The sequence below is a fragment of the Cladophialophora bantiana genome, assembly GCF_000835475.1.
Source record: "Cladophialophora bantiana CBS 173.52 unplaced genomic scaffold supercont1.5, whole genome shotgun sequence".
Classification (NCBI taxonomy): Eukaryota; Fungi; Ascomycota; class Eurotiomycetes; order Chaetothyriales; family Herpotrichiellaceae; genus Cladophialophora; species Cladophialophora bantiana.
The window spans coordinates 744,121-758,558 of NW_015971579.1; the positions used below are offsets into that span (position 1 = coordinate 744,121).

The 14,438-nt window shown below is 50.1% G+C and overlaps 6 protein-coding genes across 6 annotated transcripts; 1 reads left to right on the forward strand and 5 right to left on the reverse strand.

Moving 5' to 3' along the window:
* Positions 1–318: 318 nt before the first annotated feature.
* Positions 319–1,348, reverse strand: Z519_03860 (uncharacterized protein; the record flags this gene model as incomplete). The annotated part of the gene is made up of 3 exons (XM_016761607.1): positions 319–498; positions 574–933; positions 992–1,348. 3 exons carry the CDS (start codon positions 1,346–1,348, stop codon positions 319–321), a joined length of 897 nt encoding a protein of 298 aa, XP_016621945.1.
* Positions 1,349–1,392: 44 nt separating this feature from the next.
* Z519_03861 (uncharacterized protein) lies at positions 1,393–2,797 on the reverse strand (the record flags this gene model as incomplete). The annotated part of the gene is made up of 2 exons (XM_016761608.1): positions 1,393–1,830; positions 2,159–2,797. The coding sequence occupies 2 exons, from the start codon at positions 2,795–2,797 to the stop codon at positions 1,393–1,395; spliced, it is 1,077 nt and encodes a 358-aa protein (XP_016621946.1).
* Positions 2,798–3,647: 850 nt separating this feature from the next.
* Positions 3,648–4,541, reverse strand: Z519_03862 (uncharacterized protein; the record flags this gene model as incomplete). Its single annotated transcript, XM_016761609.1, has 1 exon — positions 3,648–4,541. One exon carries the CDS (start codon positions 4,539–4,541, stop codon positions 3,648–3,650), a length of 894 nt encoding a protein of 297 aa, XP_016621947.1.
* Positions 4,542–5,371: 830 nt separating this feature from the next.
* Z519_03863 (uncharacterized protein) lies at positions 5,372–7,978 on the reverse strand (the record flags this gene model as incomplete). Its single annotated transcript, XM_016761610.1, has 3 exons — positions 5,372–6,187; positions 7,002–7,439; positions 7,805–7,978. 3 exons carry the CDS (start codon positions 7,976–7,978, stop codon positions 5,372–5,374), a joined length of 1,428 nt encoding a protein of 475 aa, XP_016621948.1.
* Positions 7,979–9,611: 1,633 nt separating this feature from the next.
* Positions 9,612–9,994, forward strand: Z519_03864 (uncharacterized protein; the record flags this gene model as incomplete). Its single annotated transcript, XM_016761611.1, has 2 exons — positions 9,612–9,630; positions 9,699–9,994. The coding sequence occupies 2 exons, from the start codon at positions 9,612–9,614 to the stop codon at positions 9,992–9,994; spliced, it is 315 nt and encodes a 104-aa protein (XP_016621949.1).
* A 427-nt stretch (positions 9,995–10,421) lies between these two features.
* On the reverse strand, positions 10,422–12,274 carry Z519_03865 (uncharacterized protein; the record flags this gene model as incomplete). The annotated part of the gene is made up of 3 exons (XM_016761612.1): positions 10,422–11,375; positions 11,468–11,720; positions 11,778–12,274. The coding sequence occupies 3 exons, from the start codon at positions 12,272–12,274 to the stop codon at positions 10,422–10,424; spliced, it is 1,704 nt and encodes a 567-aa protein (XP_016621950.1).
* Between the last annotated feature and the right edge of the window lie 2,164 nt (positions 12,275–14,438).

The window sequence follows — 14,438 nt, forward strand, 5'->3', positions numbered from 1 at the left end:
ATGTGAAGCTCTGACCTCGGCTTCTGGTGCCGAGCTATGCGTGGAGGAAGATCAGCACCTTTGCAGCCTTTGTTTTAGAAACCCGTGCCTGCTTGGTTCTGCTGTGCCATCCGTGGTCTGTTGTCGTTCATCCGCAAGTGGCTGGTTGTCATCGGAGCTCTCTGTTTCATTAATTTGTAACTCTTCGGTTTTCGAACCCAGTTCATTGTGAGGTCGAATCAGCTGGCTATCCTGCAGCTCTAGGAACACCCGGATTTGCTCGAGCTCTTCGAATGGGAAGTAAAGGCGACCAGCGAAAATGCCAATCTGAATCTTCAGCTAGGACTGTGCAGACGACCCGATGGGAGCGGGTGACATGGCGTAATAATTCAAGTCGTTGAATTGGAGCATCTTCTGCGTGATAGGTGCGGCATAAGTCAGCAGATAGACCACCTTCTTTCGGGAGCCTTGACATAGGTAAACCAAGAGTTCTGCTTCCTTGGGGCTGACCAGAATTTGCTATTTCGGTGGCCATGCTACAGAGAATATAATGAACAGGTCGATGTGTTCAATGTCAGCAAAGAATTGCGAGACAAGGATCATACTTAGCAAGAATGTGTCATTAGGTCTCCCAAATGGCACTATTACCGCACGCCGGAATTCTCCTGAAACAAGCAGATTAGGGGTCTCCGGGAGGTCTGCAGGATACTTTCGGCCTGTCTCCGTCGGGGCCATGTATGAGAATGCCCTTTTGCAAGTCATGTCGTCAGGCCTTAGAGCTCCGGTCAGGGCAAAGTCCCTGATCTCCGTGGCGAGTCCGGAAAACGTCTGAGGATGGAAATATAATGGATTCTGTCTTTTGTGGATCGTTTCTACTTCGACGGCGACTTCGCGCTCCTGCTCAACATCCTGCAACGCTGAGGCGTGAACCGCATTTTCTGTGTCCTGAAAAGCCTTTCGTCATCATTCTAGTTGCTTGATGTGCGCGGCAATACTCTCGTCAAACTTTTACATCCCGAACACGTTTTTTGGCTTTCTCTAAACCTGACTCAAACAAAGCTTTCAAGGAGAGCTGTGCGTGACTCTGGAGAGCATCCAAATAAGCAATACGCTCAGCTTCATCTAGCAGGAATAAAGAATGGTCACGCTCTGCCTGTGTTCGGTGGCAGTAGTTTACGCCTTGGGCATAATAGAGTGGTTGGAGATTTTCCAGACCCTGACAAGTCTGTTCCAGGAGCCAGCACACTACATCATGGGAGGTTATATGCCGGCCTTCTCCTCTGGTATGGAAATCAAGGATCGATTGATGGTCCTCGGGTGGTGCAAAAAATGTGACAGATTGAGTAGTTGCCAACTGCCAAAGACGCATAACGGATTGAAAGGTGTGATCCTTATTTTGACCAAGACTGAGCGTCAATGCGCCCCGAACCATAGGTGGGAACTTATGTCTGTGGCCCGGGTGTGAGATTCGTCCAGATAAACCAGACAGCCACTCAGATCATCTGCGAATGGTGAAGCTAGCAAGGGAATCTTCCTCCCAGATCGAGTCAAAATCATGGCCTTGTTCTCGCCGTCAAAGAACACAGCAGCTGTCGCCTCCGTGTCGATGTCAAGCCATATCTTCGCTAGCGTGACATTTGTCATCTCCAAAAGCGACTCGCCAGAGTCGATCAATACGCGGATTCTTTCATGACATAGCTTCCCTAAAAGTTCGGGCTCGGTCATTCTCCGGTAGACAGCTTGTCCATGAGAGTTGTCTCTCCAACCCGCAAGGCTGTATTCTCGGTTCGGATCTTGCAACAGATAAGTCAGCACTTCGGAATTGGTGTGCGACAGTCCTTTCAGATCATCCTGTTTGATAGTCAGAGGCAAACACAAGCGGTTGCTGTTGGTGCCATTAAAGCCTGTAGTAAGGCTGGTTCTGTTGCAAGCCAAGGGAAGATCCCATCCACTAGCCTGTAACTTGACCTTAAACTGCTTCGCATGTTTTGGAAATACGAAGTTGTTGAGGAAAATGGTCGATTACCATGGTATTGTGACGGACACCACACCAAATCTCGGTCAACTGAGGGTTATCTTCAATGTTGATGGGAGTCCAATCCCGGAGTCGGTCGGAGAGTCCATTAGAATCTTAGGTCCACCGCTCAAATTCTCGCGCCGGATCGTCCGATTTAAGTACCTGCTCCAGACTCTGTTTCAATTGCTGCGGAGACAATCCTTGATAGTAAAAAGACAGACAAGTGAATAGCAACGACACATCAACGTAACCCCATTCTGCAAGACGTGACGGAATGCTTTTGGCCAGATATGGTACAGCCACCGGGTCTCGAAGAGGATGATGGAGACAATATTGGACGTTCCATCGTCTGCTTAATGTTAGGATGAGTATTCGATAAACAAGGAGGGCCCGAAGAAGATAGATGACATAACCATCGGCTTGACTGCTTTTGTGAATGTCCGAGATACATGTTATAACAGTCTCTTGCGGTCTCGCCTCTGTAATGAATACCTTGATTGCCTGCTTCTCACATGTCAAGAAACTCTCAACATTCAACAATGGTGTTCGACCACTGCAAATGTCAGTTGCTATCCGCTGTATCAGAGCGTTCTGAACGTCATTCCGGAGGAAGTAGATGAATGGGAATCCTCCCGTCTCACGGTGAACGATCTGAATGCTAGATTCATAGGACCGCTCTAACGAATCGCGGTGGGATGTTGCAACTTTGAGGATCATTTCTATGCTCTCCCACTGGTAGTTGCCGCCATCCACGGCGATTTGCGGGCCAGACGGACAAATAAGTTGCGTCTTGACCGCCATTGTGAAATCACTCTCATCAAATACATCTTTGCTCTTTTTGGCGAGCCACTTCTATACTTTGATCATTTGGGTGGCTTCCTAGGTTTTCCCGTCCATCAGTCGCTGTTGACCGGAGAGCATAAATGACATGATGTGGCCTGGAAGTGCTATGATAATCCCCGGACTCTTGATAATGGCTTTGTGGATCTTTCCCTTTGAATATTCTCTGGACTCGAAGGAGTGCGACGGGAGAGAGGCACATGGCCTAGTTCTCTACCCAAGAGCCCACCAAGTCGTGATTGCAGTAACTGGGCAGTCTGCAATAGCAAGGCTTTTGGGACGACAACTCTGCACAGCGACTGTCCATTTGATAATACGGAAGTCACTAGAGGAATGATTGTCGACGTCTTGCCTTGGCCCATGTTCAACTGCAGTACGGAATTTTGACCGGATGGTGGCGAGATGGTCGCCAACGCGACCTCGACTTGTATTGGTCGGATGAGAATGTCTGCATCAATCTCCAGAAGCAACCAGTCTGGATACTCTTTGGGATCTCAATTTGTATGGCCTGGGCTTTGCACTTCATCATTGAGGTGTTGGCCCTTGTTGCGAAGAGATGCATCTTGAATACGAAGAAACCGCTGTAACCAAGTGACTTCAACACCAAAGTCCACAACTGCAGCCCGCATTGACATCGTCAATGCGACAGGATTTATGCTGCGTAGCGTCTCAAGAACAGAGACATACGTTGCCAAAGGCCAGAGTGCAATTCTACACAGCCAAAGTCCACCTGGCTCGTCCTTTTGGAAAGCTCTTATTAACACGACCAAGCGTGCACTTACGGCATTCTCCGCCTTTGCGATGAATTGATTTAGCCGATCCAGTAAATCACTGGAATTTTCTCAAAAGGCTGTGATCGATAGCCCTCGAGGGCTGTTATAGAATCGAGAAGACCGCGAAGGTACCCCTGCCTGACAAAGGACTTCGAGGTAGACATTCGCTGAACGATTCGTCTCAATCCACGGATGTCCTGATGCGAATGACTGGCGGGCGTCCTCGCTGCGTGACAAGAAGCTCGATTTTGAACCTTTGTTTGGTGGGCTTTGACCCTAGGCCCGTCCTTTTTGAGTAGGTGAGGGCATATCAAGGGGAATCCACGTGGTACAGTTAGTGATGGAGCGTGTTTGGAAAGGCCTCCTTCTCTTAATGGTTCGGGCGAGCGATGCTTATCTAACACTTCCTGAACTTGTCGCATATGTTCTTCGAACTTGTGATTCCTAAACATGGCATTCCATTCCACTGCAATCAACGACGATGCCTTCTCCAAGTCTAAGATGTCGGTTGAGAACCCATCGAAATTTGGTAGAGGACGGGGCCACTGATCGCACAAGAACTCTGCGAGAGCGACCAGCCGTCTGGCGACACTGACTTCGTGTAGCTTTCTTGCAGATTCAGCTGCTTTTCTTCCTTTTTGATTCTGGGATTGCGCATTTGCGGGCGGGGACGGTTGAGCACAGGGGGTTAGCAGTTGTCTCAGGTAGTCAATCTTTGGGCGAAATCCTGGACGAAATTGCGAGTATGACGGCCACGATGGTAGATCGATAGTTTTGAGGTCGTCAAGGATGGCGAAAGCGATCAGAGTTGGGATAGCTCGCATGTTTATCTCTTCTCCGAAACAGATCAATGCCGTCAGAAACATGAGTTTGTACTTTGCTTCCGGGCCGCAGCCTTCCATGCGGTAAAAGTGGACCAGTTGGCCCCACATGGAAGCCAGGTCGATATCCAAGGCAATCAATCAGATGCAACAGTTCATATCTGGCAGAATCATCTCCATAGCCGCCAATAGACTGCCAGTTCTGTAACATCAAAAACAAAACTTTCGTCAAAGGTAGCTTTTCTGGCCATGTATGAATCAAGCGGGCTGCCTGGAAAACATGCTCTTGGCTTTTTCGATAGTCGTGATATCCACGCGGGTTGTAGAGAACGTCTGATCCACATTCGGGAGTAGCAACCAGCATTTGGGACGGTTGATAAAGACCTTGACGCGTTCGACTTCTTCGTGAAAGATGGCTGTTGGATTCTTCTGTATTGATGCTACCCATTGCCCACAACAGTTCCTGGATGCCCGGTGCGATGTTATCATTCGTGTTAAGTCGAGCAAGCAGGGTAGACTTCTGATTGATCTCTGCAACAAGAGGGCGATATTCATCATATTGTATGTCAGAGGTGAGATCTTCGTTCCACGACACTTTTTCGAAGACTCGCAGCCCTGGCGGGTAGAGCTGCCGTACTGGAGCCAACTTTGCAATGGCATCAAGGAGCATTCTACTTGCATCACTGAGCGGTGCGTATTGTTGACAGCTCCGGGATTGCAGAACAGGGCACGCCTCCTCAATTCGCGTCTTCTTTGTCAGTGGATCTGGAATAAAAAATGAGGTGTATGCGTGTAATAATGTCTTGTGTAAAAGAGTCGGGGTTCAGATGCACAGGTCACCCTTCCTAGTACGCTATCTAGGAAGTAACGGGCGTAAACAGGATCGCTGTTTCAGATCTCGAAGTTTGCATGAATCCCCCTGCGCGTAGCTGTCGGAAATCCTAGTGGCACGACAACACTCCGCCGCCTTCGATTTTGTACGTCGCGCAAGACAATCTTTGATGCAAGTCCATATCAAGTTCCTGCATCTTGATTCGGATCGATTTCTGCTCGTAATTGCTGGCTTTCCAGGATGCCGTTGTGATCCACAAAGAAATGAGCTCGAAGCGGCGAGGCTCGACAGTAATGGCGCGTCCGGCAGGTTGGTACACCGTAATGCGTCGCGGATCCTCAAATCCTTTAAAGATGCTCAGCAAGCGTCGTTCAATTTGGCTCAACAGACGTCTGCGAAAGCTAGCATCACGGAAGACAGCATTTACCACATGAAGTGGGTCCCTTCGAGGTGGGCCTGTTCGGCAAATCAGGGCTTGAGTCAAAACCATAACTGCCTCAGAGCTGAAGTTGAGGTTCGAGGAGCCCAGCTCAACAAGAATTGTTTGCCGTAGGCGGCGGCCTCCACATATGAGTCCTTGAAAGGCCAGAAATTCCGGGAGACCAATAGTCTGCGGGCACCGAGGGAGGCCAGCAAGGATTCCGTTGAACGTAATGTCAGCATCGACACTCAAGAATTCGGCAGAGGCTCCCAAACGAGTCTCGCTTGCGCCTTTGGCAGACACGGTGTTGCCATTGGCCGGTAAGATCCTAGAAGGAAAGTCGATTTTGGCAAAGGGGCTGGGCGGCGGGAGAGGAATCTTGCAGTGGTGGTCAATCGCGACTCTGTGTAAATGTTCGGCAGGCCACACTTTCCGAGTACGATCGTAATATTCAAATCTCAGGCCATTGTTGACAGTAACTGTTTCCCAGGCGATGGAAAGTGGCTGAACCGGTAGTGAGTCTGCAGGAATGATTTGTTGCGGGAGGCTAGAGTCACTCCTTTCTTGCTAGCGTGTGACCGTCGTTCATACCGAAACTCTGCATAATAACCTTCTACCAAAATGAGAGGTTCCTTATTTGGTTTGACATCTGGAAGGCCAAGACTGGCGGCAAATTCCACGTAGCACCGCGATATGCAGCGTAGGCAGGTGAGAAGAGCCGTTCCAATAGTACAGATGTTCCCTTGCCGCGGCTTGGAGGCATTGCCTTCCCGACTCTTTCGATCCGCATTCTAGCAGCTGCCTTCTCCATCAAGCATTTCTTGCATTGCTCATCTTCCTTGGGAATCAGGGGATCGCCGACGAGGGTATGTTGGTGAGCGGCAGTGGAAATATCTCTCATCAATTGTTGATGTCTTGTATTTTTCTCTGTCCACTCAGTCTCTTTCTCCCGCTTTCGTTTCTCTTCTGCCCGCTGTCTATTTTACTCCAGTCGATGGATCTCGGAATTCGGGGGAAGACTTTCGTAAAAGCGATCAGCAAAACAGCCGGAGACAGGAGGATCCAAGCAGGTTTGCGAAAAGACGGCATCTGAATCTCACTGAGAAAGATACGTCTGGATGTCCTTGAGGCGACAGAGGTTAGAATAGGAGGATAGCCATAAAAAGTCAAGAATATGTGGGGCGAAGACTGGTTTGAACCTTGACAACACGGGCAGAAAGCGACATAACATTATCGTTCGAATCATACAGCTTCGATTCTTCCGTGCCGACCTCGAATGATTCGATCGACTTGCCGAGATCTGCTCTGCAAGCTGTACGCTGGAATCTGCCCACGTTCTATGGTTGGCAGGAATGACGGGTCCCTTTTGGGTCAAGATATCTGATTCCATCTGTGCGAGCTCCGAGTACTTTTCAAGGAACCGCAGCAGGGCGGGTCGCGTAACATATGCGCCTCCAGGCATAGTTTTGACGAGGGGCTGCTGACGCAACTGGTCCAAGTAAGGAGCGTTATTTGTCAAGCTGAGCCGCACATGCTCTGGTCTTGCCGCGCGGGTTCCGAGAGGGGTGATTCGACGTTGAATCTTCGATTTGTAGTTTTCACAGGCATTTAGGAGTCGGTCGGTCGCATCTGTTGTTGCTTTGATGAACAGAGGACGAAGATTTTCCAGAAGGACATTGTATGCGACCGAGATTCTGATGTCTGCAGCAGCCGCAAGAGCCCGTCCTCTAGTTTCGCGATTCGCCGACCAAGCTTTCTGAACAAGAGATGAGCGAGTTCCGGAGCCTGAGAATCAACTACCGGCCCAGCAATTGGGCGTGCAGAAAACACATCAGGGCTTTGTACATGGCGTTTGAAACAGACGGGCATGTCAATTGCTCCAGATGACGCAAGATGCCAACACGCGGAAGCAGCCAGAACGGCGATCTCCTCCGTGGGATGCCCGAGTCTTTCCAGCGAACTTCATTTCTGACACGTTTGCGGATGGGCTTGTAGTGGGCAGCTGGCCGAGGCCCTCCAGTAATGTGATCAACAGGCCTGTAACCAAAGCAGGGTCATTGGTATCCCGTGCCTCAGGGGTTGGAGACTTGGCCCGAGAATGCTCGCTCCAAATTTATCGACTCTTTCGAAACTCGCTTTCTGTAGAAATTTGGCAAGATTTTGCTGGAAGTTTTCGTCTGCAAAGACTTTGTTTGGAATGGCTGCGGCAGAGGTAGGAAAGTCCCATTGTAGTGCGCCTAGGGATTCGAGGACATTTTCTGATTTTGCAGACTTCGAAGGCTTCAAAAATGACATGCTCTTTCAACTCGCTGAAAACCTTGTTAGAACTGTAGCGCAGGGTATCTTGATGTGGATCTTGCCTGGTGCCATGTCTTACCAAGAATCCCGCGTTCTGCTCGGAGACATGGACAATAAGGATCTCACTGACCTGCAGTCTATGAAATGTCTCGCTGCAGTTGCAGGCTGTCGCGATGTGCAGAGGCGTGGATATTGTAACAATGATCTAATGAGCTTTGGAGCAGGCGCAGCTCTTGTTGGAATTCGCCTTTGGTGGCGCTGTCCAACTCCATGCAGGCATTCTGGACGCGTAGCAGAAGCTCGCGGCTAACCTTGGCAAGGTTGTTGTTGACGTTGTTAGGTAGATCCGGTGGCAGGACTAGGTGGTTGACGATCGCACGAAGCAGTTTGGCAGAGGGCGTTGCCGTGGTTATGAGCTCAGGTAGGTTGTGGGCAGAGAACCCAGTCAGAAGGTCTCGAGAGATGAATCGTGTGCCCTTGGTCAATATTTGTCGTCTTGAATCAGCCTCGAAATGCCTTTTAGGCCGGTTTTTGGATGTCGCTCTCAATCGGCGTGGTCCTCTTGGATGGTGAAAGAATGCATTGTTGACATCCGGGTAGAAAAGGACTTTGTCAGTCGTGAATTGACAAGGATGAGATGAGCGAGAGGGTCGAGCGAAAATGGAGCGCGGCTTGGGGCTGCCGCTCTAAATTTGCATGAAATATGCATGCGCTGTAACGGGGTCAATCGCTGTGAAGCGTAGGTACTGTTCATGCGAGACACGTGATGTTTTACTCCCGAACCAAGAAGCCTCTGGCAACGTTATCATACTCTCCCATGGCGTCAAAAAATTGGGGGATGATAATGAAAACCAAATGCATGAAGCCGCAAAGCCAGCGGTGGCGACGGCTTCCAGTTGTATTCCAAATCAAACAGCATTGTACCGTGGCCTTGATGGGACTGTGCAATGTCGCAGCCTTGCCTCTCCCGGCGCCTCTCTCTCTCCTTCACTCACAGTCCGTTCGCGTTCCTCACATTGGAAGCCTGGACCTGGACATTTGAAGTGAGCCTAGCAATTGCTTCATGTCCATATCTTCACAGTCAACATGCCAAACCGGTGGCGGGGTGTATGATCAAACTGCGTCGAAGCTTTGGATGCGTTTGGCTGTTGGAAGCTCATTCCTCTCCAGCCCCCTTATGGTACCCATGCCCCCGCCACCTGCGGTAACTGACAGCTCGCGTGCCGTGTTACCTTGTCGAGACAATACCCGTGGGACATCACGCCCCTACATTATAGTCAGACGAAGCCAAGGAGGGATGCATCGATGGATATAGAAAGATGGCAGTTGTGAAAGTGGCTCTCTCACGGAGCAGGATGGAGCTCAAGAGCTCAAGCTCTAATAACTCTTCGGCCTGTCTTCGGGGGAGTTTTACCATAACTGGCGACTCAGAGAGCCGGTGGAGCAGGTGAGGGGAAGCTGCGGGGACGACAAGCGACCAGTGGGCAGCGGTGGAATGCCCACCGATGCCGGCGAGTCCGGCAAACACCGTCCCTGCCATCCAGCACCGGCTCTCCAAACATCTATATACCCATGCCACACTACTACGTTGGATGTAGCGGACACTCACCATCAAAGACCGGTTGCAGCCATGCCTATCTACCACATCGGTGAGACCTTCATACTGCACCTCTGTTGTTACCATTGGCCTCGACGAAGGCGCTGACCGACCCCGCAGTTCTATTCAAACTCAAACCCGGGGTAACGCCCGCTCAACTCTCAGCCTGGACCACGCAGGCAAAGGCAATGGTGGGCAAAATCCCAGGCCTGAGAAAACTTGAAGTGAATACTCCTTTGCCCTCAACGGCGCACAGGGGTCAAGGATTCAATATGGGACTGGTTGCGATCCTAGACAAGGCGGATGATGTAAAAGTCTACGCCGAGCACCCTGCTCATTTGGAGTATGTTCTGATCACCTCAACTCTCACCCTGGTCCAGATTGTGTTCTTCAAGGCATTTTTGGGAGCCTCCTAAAAAATGGTTCAAATTGATCTACTGTTGCGCCTGTGCTGACTGCGTTTGATAGAGTGCACAAATTTAGAGAGGAACTTTGTGACGATACCCTGGCGTATGACCTTGAGTTTCAAGAGTGAAGTACTGGAAAGCAAGGCCAAAGAAGAGTCTTCGCATAAAGAGTCTTGATGTAGTTTCGAACTCACCACTGAGTACTTGGTAGTTTATAAGGCTACAGCCGTCGATCCCAGCCCTACGCGGTCGTGCGTTGAGTGCAACAAAATCCCGCGTACTTTCGTCTTCGTCGCAGGAGTATGCGATTGAGTATGGTCACTGCTTCATGTCATATCATTGGAAGCAGTGATTCTTCGTGATCAGATGCCTCGTGCCACATTTCCCTGCTGTGCGCGCGGCAGAACCATTATCCGGGCGGACGCACAGACCACCCTCAGCGACTCGATGTCGATACGATCGAGCCTCGCCTGTCATCCTTCTTCGCTCGCTTGAGCCCAACCAACTGCAACATCTCAGTCCAAAATCCAACAGGAGGCGAGATGAAGGTGGCCTCATATGCGTCGACAATTGGTCGTTCCCAGACAAGATCGGCCTCTGAGGCAGATACGATCTTTGTACGCTTGATGAGTTTCCACCCCATGTAAAGCACAGGAGCCACGATGACCATTGTGTAGTATGAGAAGAAAGTCCCAACGTCCCAGGGCGTAAAACTGGAGTATCCGTAAAATATGACGATCAGTGTCATCCAGACCAGCCCAATCCATCCACAGTAAGGTTGGAACCATCCAGTATAAGGGAACGTATTTCGATCGACGCCTTGAGCCATGCAGGCGCGGTAGAAGAACAGATAGGTCACGCACATGACGATATAGTCAATAATGCCACCAGCCGTTATCAAGTTGATCAGCCACGTCAAGACTTGCGATGAGCCGCTGGATACCTGCAGGAAAGACAGGAGTGGGAACAGCATGACAACGCAGAAGGACCAGATAGGTACGCCGTTGCGGGTGCACTTGGTGAGAAATTTGGGAGCTCGGCTCTCAAGAGCAAGACCGTAGAGACTGCGGGTTGCGCAGTAGGTATAGGTGTTTCCGGCGGAGAAAATACTGGTGACCAGTAATGCGTTGGTAATGTGAGGCAACACTTCGACTTTCAAATTCTTCATGGCAATGACATAGGGCGAGGCAGCGGCGGTACCACCGCCAGACTGAGTACCATTGACAATGGCGACGAGGGTCGGATCATTATAGGGTATTACCACCCCGACGCATAGCGAGCCAAGGATGAAGAAAAGGCCGAACCGCCAGTAAATGGTCTTGAAGGCCTTCTTGATGTAGATACGAGGGCGTTTGGCTTCAGCGGCCACCATGGCTAGATATTCCGGACCCTGAGGTACGAGATGTGTTAGTGATGTTGTTATAAATCAATGAGACCTCGGAGATGACGTTCTGCCATCTGAGGAGTATAGTTCGAACCTACCACAACACAGAAAGAAGCGCTCCAGAGGCAGGCTAGGAAGCCCTCAAATCTCCCTAAGGCGCCGGTTGTATGGTATTCCGCCATTGGGCCAGGGTTATTCCAGTAGCGGAAGCCGTAGGCATCGTGACGAGGATTACCTCCAACCATAGTGATAAAGGTGAACATGAACAACATGAAGATCAGAATGACTTTGCCCCCCGAGAGCCAGAATTCGGCCTCTCCGTACGCCCTGACAGCCAGGATGTTTATGAGGCTAAAAAATGAGGATTAGTACATAGTACATGGCCGCGCGAATGCCAGTAGTTCTTACGCGTAAAGGACAATACAGGCCGCACAGACGGCGGCGGTTGGGATGTCGTCTCTCCAAAACGATAAGACGAGGTTGAGAGCAGTGATCTCGAATGGAATCAAGAGGGCTTCATAGAAGAAAAAGTTCCACCCGGCCATGAATCCAAAGGCGTCATCGACCCATTTTCCAGCCATCCGAATAAACCCCCCGGAAACTGGTTGTAAGCAAGTCATCTCGGCCATACAGTTGTTGACGAGGCCCAGCATCGCCGAGTATATAGTATAGGCAAGGAACAACGAGAGAGGGCCTCCCTTGGCAAGTCCACCGCCGATACTGACGAAGAGCGCTGTGCCGATCGAGCCTCCGATTGCAATTAACTGGATTTGCCGGTTATTGAGGCGTCGTTGTAGCTTGTCAGCATTGTCTGAGACTTCGCCAGGTAGCACGTCGACGTATGCGGTTTTCTCTCCAGGGACGGCATTGTTGGCATCGATATACTTGATCTCTTTGTCATCCATGGTTGTCGAGGGTTCCAAATGTCTTGTGGGGGAGCAGACAAATTGAGAGGACTCTGGATCTGGAGGGAGCGGTTGCCACGCAAGAGAGCAATTCTTCCCTATATACACCAAGGCAACGGTCCGAGCCCAGCCTCTAAATCTCGAAGAGGCATGTCACCGCAGAGCAAACCCCGCACCTCACGCGACCATCGACAACAGTTTTGCCGATCCAGGCCAGAGTGACACCAAGGGTAAAATGAGCTGCATCGCAAAATCCTACCATCTATGGTGGAGCTTTCCGGCTGCAACGGCGAACCTCAGGATGAAACGAAAGCATTGTGGCAACCCCAGAATGCACCAAAAAAAAGTCAAATAGAAGTAGAGTAGGGCTGGCATCATCCCTACAGAAATAAGGGAGCAGGAGGAGGAGCACTAAGTTCGATTGAGCCTCGTGCAGATCTCGACTGGGGTTGATCTTACGAGGTACTGGGGCCGGGAGTCGCGATCGGCCTCCACCGCCGGAGGATACAACGGGACGAAGTGCCCTGGTCCATGGGTGGTCTTGAAAATTTTCCCTGCAAGATGGGGTGTGTCTGTCGTTGGCCCAGAGATTGCCAGTGGAACTACTATCTCTTGGCCCTGCATGCCAGGTTGGTGTCAGGGACTCGAGGACTCGGGTGGAATTGACGTCGAAGGCTGTTGAGAATTCCACAAAGAACTGTGGCGCGCGGAGAAACGAAGTCTGTCGGTTTCGAAAGTCTTGGCAGCTTTTTCTTGGATGCTCATCGGGGAACGATTTACGTAACCACCAATCAAAGCCAATTGCGGCGTGGGATCTGCCAAGGCTGATCGTTCTGGGCGCTTTGCGGGTGCGTCAAAAGTCAACCGCGGGCAAAGACCAGGAACAGTCGCAAAAGAACAAGGACTGCGTGGGCGAAAACTGGCGACCAAACCCATTTTCGCCTTGAATTCTTGAAACTTTAACATGCTCACCTACTACCACTACTCGCCTAGTTCTGATTGGATGCGATAACCGTGGCAGCGAGCGGCATTGTCAGCTGACCGGCTGACTGGTTGCCGATCCCGTAGTCCGTCCATCTTTGCCCGATGAGAGATCCTCGGATGGATCGAGAGGTTTTCGGGTTCTAGCTCGATGATATCCTTTGCGCGGGGAAACACATCGAGACGGCATCATTCAAGTTTCTCCTCTTGCTCGGTAATAACAGAACTCCGGTTATACTACCGGCTCGACAGATCTATGAACCCCAAAGGGTGGCATGGAAAGCAACAAAGAACTGTCGAGTCGTATCCAAAGATAACTGGCACGTACTATATGGCTTGTTACTAGCAAAGTAAAAATGATTCATTGCTAGCAGTATCAGGACGACAGTGATTTTATTTGGTAACACCATAGAATTATAAATATCCCGCAGATGTCCCTGAGATGTTAGGATACCAACAACCAAGCCAGGTTCCAGCACAACATCACAGCAAAGACACCAAAGGCACTAGACGGAGGAGGCACGTATAAAACGGCACACTTCTCGCAAGCTCCTGAAAGCCTCCCTAGGGCTTTGAATCTCTGTATATACGCCTGCTATACAAAGGATATTATTACTTGATACTTCTATTGATCCGTCTATCCCTTAATAGCCTTCCCTTACAGGTGAATCTATACATCTAATGTTAGGACCAAGTAGGAGGCACCCATTAATTCCTATTCACTGATCAAGAGAATTATTAATAAATAAGGGATAATATATGGCATTTCTGATATCGTAAATCAGTTACCTTTATCTCTTAATGGAGTTCTCACATCCTCTTGTGCCTCTTGGCTAACGCACCTCATTGTCTCCATCATAAGTCTAGCCAAAATATGGCGTATTTATTTTTCATCGCGATAAAGAGGACATCTATCTGTCAACACCTTCTATAGATTCTGGGAACCCCCCGGGGTGGGGGAGCAAGGAAATAGCAAGAAGCAATTGTCACGGGCCACCCTGTAAGATATGACACTCTTGTTGAAGGGGTAATCTAATTGCCTAAGGGAAGGAGAACTACCTACGGGCAGTCCACTCATACTTGTACATGTGTACGGTTACTTCTCTTTATCCACACAGTTTGCGGACGAGATGTTTGAGTACCATTGTTCAACAACTCTTGAAGACTAACCAGGCAACTGTCA